The 12,406-nt window shown below is 40.2% G+C and overlaps 1 protein-coding gene across 1 annotated transcript; it reads right to left on the bottom strand.

The window, feature by feature from the left end:
• Positions 1-2,238: 2,238 nt before the first annotated feature.
• LOC108110288 lies at positions 2,239-3,591 on the bottom strand. Its single transcript, XM_017219284.2, has 2 exons — positions 2,941-3,591; positions 2,239-2,872 (listed from the first exon to the last, which is right to left on the bottom strand). The coding sequence occupies exons 1-2, from the start codon at positions 3,209-3,211 to the stop codon at positions 2,340-2,342; spliced, it is 804 nt and encodes a 267-aa protein (XP_017074773.1). The 5' UTR covers positions 3,212-3,591; the 3' UTR covers positions 2,239-2,339.
• Between the last annotated feature and the right edge of the window lie 8,815 nt (positions 3,592-12,406).

The following is a 12,406-nucleotide window of genomic DNA, read 5'->3' on the forward strand; positions in this document are numbered from 1 at the left end:
ATTTTTGCTTAACTTATTCTTCAAGAAAAGACATTTACTGAAGGGAGAACCCAAATAAGCAAGCTGTAGCCTTAGGAGATACCTCCACTTTCCAGTTCGCTCCATTTTAGTTATGATCCTGATCCTGATCCTGTTTTTTTTTAGATGTCCAGGGCTCCCTTTGGCCATTTAGTAGCCTTAATTGCAAGTTGTTTCTGTTTCAGATCTAGGGGATATCCTGAGACCAGGATGTGGACGAAAAACGAACGATGAACGATCAACGAGGAAGGACCTACCGAACCCGATCGAAATGAGGTCAGTGACTCAAGAAACAAGATCGGGATATGGAAAAAGGACAAGCTGGCAGGACCCTCGAGCATTGTGCCAAGGCGTAACGGTTTTCGCTGCCTTTGTTTTGTTTTTAATTTTTTTTTCTTTTTCTTTTAGTTGAATGTCCAGGACGTGTCCTTTGAATGGCGGGTCAAATTAAAGCAGGGCAAGTTTTGGTCAAGGATTAGCAAGGAGAACATGCAACGGTCAGTTGGGAATTTAAGAAAAACCAAAAATTATATAGAAAAGCTAAGCATGTAAAAATGAGATTGAAAGTCTAACTCTTAGATTATCTACCAAAATATATAATAAAAATGGTTTAAAATGAGAAAAAATCCATGTTTTCTAGACCTAAAAACTTAAGATTTATTCCAGATATATCTTAACTAACAGTAGTCCTAAGAAAGAATCACAAATGCTCCCCTTAAAACAAAGAACAATTTCCATTGGTTAAACTCAAAACCCCAACTCCTTGCCCAGCTTCCATAATGGATGGCAAAATCTGACATTTTCTAACCCAAAAAATGGCCCTTTGACTTTGGTCAAATAACCCCTGATAAATTGGTACGTCGTAGCCAACCCTTAGCATCCTCCTCAGAACCCAAAAGTTGAAAGTTCAAAGAACATTTTCGGACATTTTTAATGAAATTGACATGATGGGACCTCCCGCCCCTTTGGTCTTTGGGTTGCTTAAAGATCACATCACATCGGTAGCAGAAAATTCAATTAGTTTTTGGGTTGGAAAGTTCAAGATTTTCGTGTGCCTGAGATGGACATTGGTCATGGGAGATCACAAGGAAGGGGAGGTGAAGATCAAAAGGGGAAAGGGTAAATCTATCTGGGATAACGAAACAGGATGTTGTCCAAGAAAAAGGAAAATAAAAAAAAAAAGTGGTTAAGTCGCTAAACTGGTTTTTGTAGCTCATCAAGCGTTGTTGATTTATGGGTTCACCACCCCACCACCCCGTCGTCGTCGTCTTATTTAACCCCTTTTCCTTCTTTCTTTCTTTCTTATTTAGCAAAAGGTGACAGATCAGATCCCTGGGGCGTAAGTAGAGCAGCATCCCGAAACGGGATGATGATCATGATGATGATCTTGGCCACTCGTCTGCGTGTTAAAATCCCAAAAACCTAAACCCCTCGTCGATTGTCCTTCGAAGGTTATAGACGACAATCTGCAATCAGCTGCCTGACCAATTAGTCAAATGTCCTGCATTTGATTTTCCCATAAGATTTCTTCTCCTTTGGGAAAATGCGAAAACCAAAAAAGTTTAACACAAAATATATTTCAACATTCACTAGCAGCAGCAGCAGCAGCACCAGCAGCAGTTCAGGTGAAACAAGTTTCAGTTTTCCACAATTTCAGCATCATTTGACGGCTCGTTCTCAGCACCTTTTGACCCCCAAGACGAGTGTCGTTTTAAGTGCTCCCAAAAAATGACAACAAAAAAAAACCAAATCAGAAAAAAAACAAAAACTGACTAAGAAACACCAGCAGCAGCAGCAGCTAACAACTCGTAATATGTTTCTTTTATTGCCATAAAAGATATGGTGCTGGCAACTTAGATGAAAGCTGACCGAACTGGATAGCAGTCAGCAGTCAGCAGCAGTTTCCGTTAACCCTCTGGCTGTTACCATCTTTCCCCCCAGACATTTCATTTTATTTCAGTTTTAACAAAGGTGGTGTTACCCAGGTGTACCTACAGCAAAGCCAAAAATGGTGTACCAACACACTAGTCACTTAATTGCCCGCCCATATCTGTCACAACCTCAAGTTCGAGATCTTATGTCTTCTTTCAGCTGGGAAGGGGGGGAGGGAGGGAATATGACCTGGGAATCAACAAGACTTTGCTGCTAGACGGTGGTTAAGTCTTTTCCAGAATAAAAATGTACTTTAGATCCTCAACTATAGAGAAAAACTCTCTCTTATAACCACAAAGTATGAAATTTATATTTCAAAATCTATGAAACAAACAATTTTGGAAAATGGAAAATGCATAACAAAGATTAGCATTAAAAAAGTATGACTCTCAGAAATACTCCTTATTAGGCTTAATCATGTTTTTCTCACGATTATAGATACCCAAAAAGTTACTGCATTTTCGGCAATATAAATACTCTTGATTATCGGAGGACATCAGGCAAGGTAGAAAACATATTGTCCAGGAATACCATCCCGAATTCGTTTCCGAGGCATATTTGATTATGGGACGTTTCTTATAGCTGCAAGCTGGACAGAAGAGTCTTCCGTCCAGGGCAGACCAATGTCTTACGGAAGATCTATAGGATTTCTTGCGAAAAGTCATATCAGGGAGAGGATCCTTAGTTTTTAAACAGGATTCCTTGGGCTTCGACAAAAATTCCTTGGGTTTGGAAGAAGTTTCCCTGTTTTTAATATGTATACAATCTTTGACTTTGCGACATGAAACCTCATTGGGACATTTAAGAAACCTGACTTTCGGTGGAGAATAGTCCTTGGGCTTGGGCTTCTTATAGGCTTGATTATAATTTATTTTCCTTAATTTGATGTCCCACTGTCGCTCCGAAATCTCTTTGGCAAAATCTATTTAATTTTATTTTAGATTTTTATGTTTTTTTTTTAAACTTTTTTTGCAAAACTTTCCAACTTACAAAACACGATTTTCTCCTTTGATGGCGACTTTGCAACACAAATCAATTTGATAACTTCCGAGGCGCTATCCTTGCCAATTTTTGGTGCCGAAACGAGATCAAACAAATTCTTTCGGTTCCTGGCACCAGTCGAGGCAAATAAATCCGAATGCTGTTCTTCGATGTGACGGACTAGACCGTCAGTACCGTGGCGGGGACATCGAACCTCATTCATGCAGTGCAGGCAACGCAAGGATTGATCTTCATCTTTAGATTTCATATCATAAGACATCCTGGATTCTTTTTGTTTTTGTATTTTTAATAATTAACTTAAATATTTTGTTTCTTAAACTTTAGCAATGTGAACGTTTTTGTTGTCGAAACAGGCACAAGGAGAAGTGAGTGAGTAGTTTGTGTTTGGGAAATGTGACAGGGACTTGTGGGGATTAAAAAAAACAGCCTGCTTGGGTCTTGTTAGGATTTTTCCCTCAGACCTTTAACCATGAGAACAACCTTTTAGAAAGCCACTAGAAAAGTTAGCAAATCCCTCGACAAGAAACCGCATCTAGTGGCTGCATCATGCAATTTTTCTCTTTCAATTTCCATTTTCCATTTGCCGCATTCATAAAACAAACACAAACAAAAAGCCAAGAAACCTCGGCGAAATCATAATAAATATCTCGCGTAAATGCAACAAATTTGTGGCGCATGCGCAACCAGCAAACAGCAAACAGCAACCAGCAACCGGCTGCTGCTGTTGCCGTGTAATTAACAAAAACAACAGAAGAGCTCACCAACCACCCACTGCACCACCGCCCCCCGCCCACTTTGCCACCTTCGATGAGCTAACCTTTTTTTTTTTTTTTTTTGTATTTTTTGTTTAACTGACGGCACGCGCTGAGCTAGCTAGGCGATGCAATTTTTGGTATCTGCAAGATACATTCGCCGCTTTTATGATTTACGCTCGCTTCGGTTTATATAATCGGATGGATCGCCGGATTGGGCCTGCACAAAACCCACTGCAAAACAGAAGCAATTTCATAATTGAAAATGTTGCAACTATTTTTTTTTTTTTTTTTGGTATAGAGCAGAGTTGTATAGAGCTCCCTCCATGCATCCATCCAATCCATCCATCCATCCATCCATCCATCCATCTGTTTGGTCGGCTGACTCTTGGCTGAGCGTTGCATGTTTGATTTCTGCTAATGCAATGCGGCATCTTGTTGCTGTTGTAATTAACAGCCGAGCGAGCTCCTCTTCTTTTTCATTTCTCGTATATCTCTAAGCTTTTAAAATACAAAAAAAAATAAAAACAGGCCTGCCTCAAAGGCATCCAAAACTCCATTCAGGAGGAAGTGGCCGCATATCAATTGCCTGGAAATGCGATCAAATCACTGCCGGGTTGGGTTTTTGTTTTTATATTCCCAAACAGCCAGCAAATATTTAAAAAGTTTAACAAATCCACCAGTAAAATCAGCTGTGATTTTAAGTTGGTATTTTCCTGCATTTTACTAAGTAAATCCAAGAGAAATTCCTCTTAACTTTTGCTTAAAGTAATCTCAAGTTTAAAATTTCAATTATTTATCTTTCTTCCCTTCAGAATGTCTCTAAATTCCCTCTAAAAAAAAAAAAACTCCCAAGAGCCTGCCATTAGTCACATTGGAATATGAAAATCGTTTAGAGATCAGTTGACAAGGCCAAAACCTGCACAAGCTTTGGCTCTCAAGTTCTTCTGGCAAAAGAAGAAGAGATAGCGCGCGCGGCACCTTTCGTGATGGGTTAGTTCCCAAAGGTATTCGCTTACCATGTCCGTGATCCCCTATCGCATGTCTAGTATCACTTTCGATAGTCTTATCATTGCTATCATTTCTGCCAACTCAAAAGGGGGAGGGGGGGCCGAGAGAAAGCCAACTTTTTGCGCACGCGCAGCTCATCACGTTTAGCAAAAAAAAAAAAACACCCGAAGAACAGCCATGGCTGGATTGGATTGCTAAATGGATGGATGGTCTAATTGATGGATGGATGGATTGTCCATGGAGGAACAGGAACTCAGGTTTCGCCATTTGAACGCAGACTGGCTCCAGACGGTCGGGTTATTTGAGACCAGCAGCTCTTACATAAGGAAGAAGCTGCTATTGCTGCTTCTTCTCCTCTTCACTCCATACTGCTCACTCAGCTTATCCGCTGCTTATGATTCCCAGAAGATTTTCTGGTTCTTAACAGAAAATTGCTTACTTAAGCTTACATTATTAATATTTATTAAGCTTAAGTATTAATAATCTGAAGTGAAATTGAAAAGATAAACCTAATATGATCAAGAATTACGAAGTATTTTCCTAGAAAGTTGTAATATTTAGTTTCTGATTACTTTATAACTTTGATCAGCTAGAAAGATCATCAAAATTAAACAAAAAAGTAGAAGGAAAAGCCTTTCTCTTGGTCACGCGGTTTGGATTTACCGTAAATCCACCATAAACAGTCATCATCGTGATGATCTCTTGCCCTGTCTCTTTCGCTCCCTGAAGATCGATAAACGATTGGCAATGTGTGTCGTTGGTCGATTTCCTGCTTCACACATTAAGTAGTCGCTGGGTGTCCGTAACCCCATCTTTATCGATTGATTAAAAACCAAGAAGAAGAAGAATAAACACAACAACAACAACACAAAAGAGTTCTTCTCTCTTTCTTTAGTGTGTGTGTGTGTGCCTTGGTGGGTTTTTTCGACGGTCACGTCCCCTACATAAATATCCATAAAAAGTAATGCTCACATCCGTCCGGATGAAATGCGTTCGTGTTTGGCGCGAGAGTAAGAGAAGTGTGACAGAGAGAAGGAGGAGAAGATATCGAGAGTAGAGCGAGACAGCTAGATAAGGGGAGATCATTGGTAAGGGGGTTGGTTGGTTGGTTGGTTGGAGATTAATACTACACATAGAACAAAAATTCATCACAAAAGTATCAATTTTGCAATGTTTTTTGATAAAGTTAAACTATAATTCAGAATAACTTCCTCGCAAAAGATTCTAAAATATTGCAAAAAACGTTATAAAACGTTATTTATAGTTTAATCATAAACCACATTTCTCTCTCTGTTCCATAGTTCGAAAATCTTGCAACACTTTCGTTCATTCTCAAGCCTTCTCAGGCCTGCTCTATCGTAAATCATCAGCGATAAGATAACAACCATAAAAATAAGTCAAAACCTTCACACGATCAGAGCGAAATCAAACAAAGATATAGACACTGGCATATACCTGAGATGTCCGCATCTCAGCCAGCCATCCCATAATATTCGATGGAGTTATCATGCCAACAGGCGCAGGTGTCCACCAACACATCGGGGCAAACAAACGGGTATATATATATATATATAGATATCACATCCCATCCAGAGAGGGTCCAGACAAAATATATACATATGAGAATGTTTTGATTTGTTGCCTCATTGGTTTTGGTTTTTGGTTTTGCTTTTTTTTGTCGGTTTTTGTTTGGATTTATTGCGGTTCAGTTGATTCAATATTTACTCTGCTTATCGAGCACCCACAATCCAGAAACCCAAGGCCCAGAATCGGGATACAGTTTCAGATTCACAGCGTGTCCCATATATATATATATATAGAGAAAATGTGTCCGAAGGGGGAAAGTCAAATCAAATTGGGGGATCCTAAATAATGATATAGCTTTCATTATAGAGAGAAAACCCTACAAATATTAAGTAAACAGCAGAACTAAACCTTTAACAAAAAGTTTCCATTTCAATGGGTTAAGAAAATCTATAGATTTGGGGTTTAGTTTTCATTGTATCACAATAATCGGGGTCACCAACTAATAATTTCGATCGAAATACATTAAATCCTATTCCCCTGATACACCCAAAGCTTTGTAATGGATAAAATTTAACAGATTTTAGAGTTATTAATGATATTCCTGACTATTTTCAATGAAGGCTCATGTCGGGGTCACCACTAAACCAACGCCAGTAACCTCCAATCGAGTCTCACTTCTAGCCCAGACCTTCCTCGTGGAACATTCGATCGGAGGCTTCTGCTTCTGCCTAATTAACCAACTCTTTAGTAGTATCGAGTATCGAGTACCGTGTGGCAAGGCCAACGGATTTTTCGTAAACAACAAACACCTTGAACGCAATTTACCGGTGGCCATTCGAATATTTACAATCCAAGTCCACATCCGTCTGCTGCTGCTGCTGCTGCTTTGGATTCTACTTCTGCAACCATCTTGGGCCCCATCATCGACGACACCTTGGTATTTGGCCAACAAGCTAACTAATCTACCCAACCAACTAACCAACCAACCAAGTCAACACCCATCGCACCAACACCCAGTCAAGGCCATCAATGTCGTGCTGAGCGGACTCACATCCTCCCGCTTAATTATTATTAGTTCTTAACTTGTGCAAATAATTCAATTAGCCAATTATCGTGGTTAAATTTAAAGTTAACAAGTCGATAAAGTAATACTCTTTAAGAGACTCAACCTAATATGTGTTAATTTTGTATAAAAAGCAATCTCAGGGCATTAAAATCCCTTTTTATTACAACAGATTGATCAGAAAAAGTTCCTAAAACATATATATTAAAGTATAAACCATAAATAGAGACATCCTTATAGCGAACATAGCCCAATGTAAGACCAATCAAGGTGCCGATATCAATGTTGCAGTTATTAGAGTGCAAAAGTAAAACGGAGTCATTGCTAAACTCGCCAAAAGACAAATCAATTAAGCCCGGCACCCAAGTATCTACATATCCAGCTAAGCGTTATATATATATATGAATATGTTTATATAGATATATCTGTGGGGGCCAACAAACCCATTTAACCCACAAGTGGCCAATGTCTTCTGCTGCGTCCGTTTAATTATGGAAAATGATCATGACAGAGAGCATTTCCTGTCCCTGTCTGCGTTTACGTTTGCGTTTACATTAACGTTATGTGGCCAAAGTGTGTCTTTCTCTTTTTCCATTTTCAAAGTCCAGACAACAGCAGACTTCGAGACCTCGTAGTACCAGTACCAGTACCAGTACCAGTACCCGTACCTGACCACCTCCCAAAAGACCCCAAGTACCCCTCACCCTCACCCTTCCCTTACCTTTCATTCACTTTGATAATTTCTCCGCACTTTGGCGGCACACATCGGACATCGTACATCGTACATCGTATATATCGTGCGGACCAATCCGATGGCTTTTATGAGCCCGTTGGGCCCAAATAGTTGGGCCTCCGGGCTGCATCGATCTGCTCTCAGAATTTTAAGTACCTTAATGCCGATCTTGGCTGGCTGCCCAAAGAGATCCGCAGCTCTCTGGTTTACCCGTAGGGGTAAACCTAACTGTGCTCAGCTCGGCTCACAGATCGAACGATTGATCGATTCTCTGATCGTGTTGGGCCCCCATAAGGATTTTCACAGATCCCCTCAGCACACGTGATCGCACTGCTGATCATTGTTTCAATTATCCCAAAAGACTGTGATCACTACTTAAGAGTTAACTTTTCTATTGTCCATGTTTAATGGAGAATCATAGAAGTGAAGTGTTATTTAAGAGATGTTTTTTTTTTAGAATATAAATCAGAATAAAATTCTCAAAAAGATCACAGAAACTTATAATATCTCCTAGAAAAGTATTCCCTATATATATGCCAACCTATCTTTCAGATTCTTTAATTGATTTCAAGTTAATCCCTATTGATTCCTAGACTATCGTGTAGACAAATAAAGATATCATTTACAGCTAAAGACCATTAAATCTTACAAAGAAAAACGATTCTTTCAGATTTTTTTCTTTTTATGGACTTGCAGCAACGATCAATGGACATTCGTAGAGTTTATTATCCTGTGGCTTCGATTATGATCAATGCCATGGGCTTTACGACCAGCAACTTGGATCGTTAACTGAGGAGTCCATTAAACCAAGAGAGAGAGAGGTAGCCAAAAGAACGTGTCAGACATAAAAGCCGAGTTCAGGAGACCATTCGAGCATCATTCATCCGGAGACGCAAAGATACTGAAAATGGGAATGAGAATATGATGATGGAGGCATTTCCTTCACTTGAGTTGGACTCTTGTCGATGGATCCGTTGCTGGAATACTAATATTTCACACAGAGAAAAAGCAGATCAAGAATTGGAATTGGATTACAACTACAGGATTTTTCTAGATTATCATATATATTGATATAAAGATTACAAGAAAATCCCCTTGAAAATAGATCTTAGGACATCCCTTTCTGATCATAATCATCATAACCCCTAGACACCCCTACTTTTCTCCCCGTGCAGTTTGTGATCCAAGTTTGAGCTGAGGAATAGCTGGCCATTAAATTGGTACTTGATGGGGATGCGTTGTGGTTGCTCATGCTGATGTGTTGTTGCTGCTCCTCCCTCCTCCATGGCAATGGATTTCAATTTTCAGATTTTGGACTTCGGATTTTGGATGGAATGTATGCTCCATCTGCAAGCTCTCCAGCATTCCGTCACTCTGACAGTTTTTTGCCATTTTTGAGGTCGTCGTGTCTCTCGCACATTTAATGCCCGATGTCGTCGTCTTATGCGATGAATACTAATCGGAAAAGGGGCTATATGTGTGTGGATGGATGATCTGGGCATCCGAATCCGTTGTGATCATGATGTAAGTAAGTGTGTAAGTAAGACGACAGATGATGATGATAATGATGATGATGATGTGGCTGCCAGTATATCCAGTATCTCCATCTCTATCTCAAAAGTATCTGAGTATCCGCCCACGCAGTAGCGCGTCGGTTGTGTCGCTCCGTGGGAATCGTTTAAAAGGCAACTACCACACGGCTACCAAAACAAATTTCGGTCGAAAACGTATTTTATGGTTGAAACGTGAGGATGCCTAGGCCGGGGATGTCGCGCTTCTGCTGGGCCGTTTTCTGTTTTTTTAACTGGGCTTATTTATATGCCAGCCGGATCATCATCAATGGCCCTCGCACAATGCGCACACTCTCCGCTCGGACTTGGCCAACTCCACCCGACTCGACCCGGAGTCGAACTATGCACTTGGAAAAATCCTTTTTCTTAAATCCTTAATTATTATATATGATTTTTAGAAATAATTGCTTGCTTTTAAAGCTTAGTTTTAGCTTTAGTTTATATTCCAAAAAAAAAAAAGTGCATAAAGTTTGTAAGAAGATTTTCCAGTGTATGCATTCACATTTGTCCACGACGGTGACATAATCCACTGGCAGCAGCCAACACTGGAGACGCACTTGAACCTTCACAGCAACAGCAACAGCAGCAACAACATCCTGAAAGAGGTCAAGTGATTGGCCATCTCATTGTGTTTTCTCATCAGGTGCGTGTTAAGAGAGGGCCTAAAGTCCAAAAAAAACACTCCGTGGCCAAAAGAAATATGATACGCAACATTGTGTATGCCCTGATCGTTCGTCGCATCCACAAATCCACAAAACACACACACACACTCATTCGATGATCATCCATCCATCCTATATCCCACCAGCTATATACTATATATCCCACATCCACACCTGAATGGGAACGTGATCGGTTACAGTCTGCATCCCGTTTATTTGGCATCCTGAGGAAGTCAGGTGCCTAATTGTTTCCGTCGTCATCATCCCCCCCCCTTTCAAAATCCCTCACTTATTGATTTCTCCTCCTTGGCCCTTGGTCGCATTGTGTGGTTAATTTTTGTCACCTGATCTCACCTGATAAGCGGAGTGAGATTTAGTCATTGTTTCTTTCTTCTTTCTTTTTTTTTTTCTGTCTTAACCTCTTGACATGAGAATCAGCTTCCATAGGGTTTCCCTACTGACTTTTTTTTCTTTGTATAGTCTTCAAGTGTGGAAGCACTGGCGGAGAATCCTTCGTTTCATAGGAAACTCTCTGCGGGAGAATTGCAGTTTTATAGGTCAGAAGTGAGGATATTGAGAAGTTGATTGATTTTTCGAGAATTTATTTCAATTTATTTGATTTGTTTTAGAAAGGCTTCCTAAGGAAGTGTCCTATTACCAGATTCTATGATTACTAACCCAGAGAAAATCAGGAAAATTCCCTAATTATTTCCCAAAGATCTTCAATTGGAAATGCTTACAAGCTTTTGCGCCACCCCAAAGACATTTCAATCCGAGTCTAGTTAAAATTCAAGCAAGTGCTCATACCAAATGGAATGCACACACGGGCCAATGGGAGCAATGATGATATGTATCTTTTGGGCAATTGGAGCACAACCAACCAACCGCCCACTGATAACCAGGTGGTGTGGATGGAGTTACCACCAATACTATCAAAAAAAGAAAAAAACTTTACCTATGAGCGCCCTGCATGCTAATTGACAAGCAGCAGCAGCAGCAGACGCATTTCCACCTAATGAACTCCCTCGAATCGGGTTTAGGTTTCCAGCTAATTTGCATTTAATTAACTTAATAATCTCTGTGCCAATTGCGACGACGAGGATGAAGAGGAGGAGAAGGAGGAGGAGGAGGAGGTGGAGGAGGCGGAGCAGCTGCTGCTTCTGTTAGTAGTTAGGAGGTGGTGGTGGCACATCGTGGGAAATGTGTAGATTAAGTTTATTTTCAATTATTTTATCAGAGAAACGTTTTGCGGCTGCGGTTTTATTACATGACATATTTGTTTTCGTCTTTCTTTTCCTTTTTCTTTTTTTTTTTTGGTCTGGTCTTTTGTTTATCAACAAAGTTGATGGGCTTTGAAAGAGGGGGTGGTGGGGAGGTAGATTTGCTTTACTTTGGAATCGCTCCGCTTCTTGTCACATAATGTGGCGCAGCAATTAAACGAAACGGCCTTAACGTTCAACAAGAAAATTAAGCCAGTTCGCGTACTTTGCATACCAATTGCTACGATTCCGATTCAGATTCCCCAGTTCCCTGATTTTCTTTGAGAAGAAGAAATATCAAGATCGGGATTTAGGGCTATAACAAAACGCATATAAAAACGAGAGTGTTTTATGATAAATGCTAACATTTCTTGGCCTAAACTAAACTAAAAATATAAAAGAGGGACCACCATCATGGAGTCTCTTTGGGCCCAAAGCAAGTTCCTCGGATCTGACCTCGTTCCCTGGGGTAGGTCGGTCATAACACTTTAATGATGCGCGGATTTGTCTCTTGATCATCTCGTTGGTCATAAAAAAAAAAAACAACATATATAGAGGCGGCAGTGGGCAAGGGGTAAGGTCAGCAGCCGGGTGGCCAAAAAAGGAAACACACAACACACACACACAAGGTGTCGGTCGCTCTCTTTGGAGTTAAAAATGTAATAAGCGGAGACTGTTATCGTCAGCAAATATTAAACATCTTGTTCAGAGCTTTAACGCCGTTTTACTTGGTATCTGTATCTTGCCACGATATTTATCTTTGCCTTGTCTTTGTCGGCGTTTTGATGTTTTTTATCTCTATGTCCCAACCGATGCTCCATATACATCACACATACTGATGATCTTTACGATCTTGATCTTACAGGAGGGAGGGGG

The sequence above is a fragment of the Drosophila eugracilis genome, unplaced genomic scaffold, assembly GCF_018153835.1.
Source record: "Drosophila eugracilis isolate 14026-0451.02 unplaced genomic scaffold, ASM1815383v1 contig_2147, whole genome shotgun sequence".
Taxonomy (NCBI): Eukaryota; Metazoa; Arthropoda; class Insecta; order Diptera; family Drosophilidae; genus Drosophila; species Drosophila eugracilis.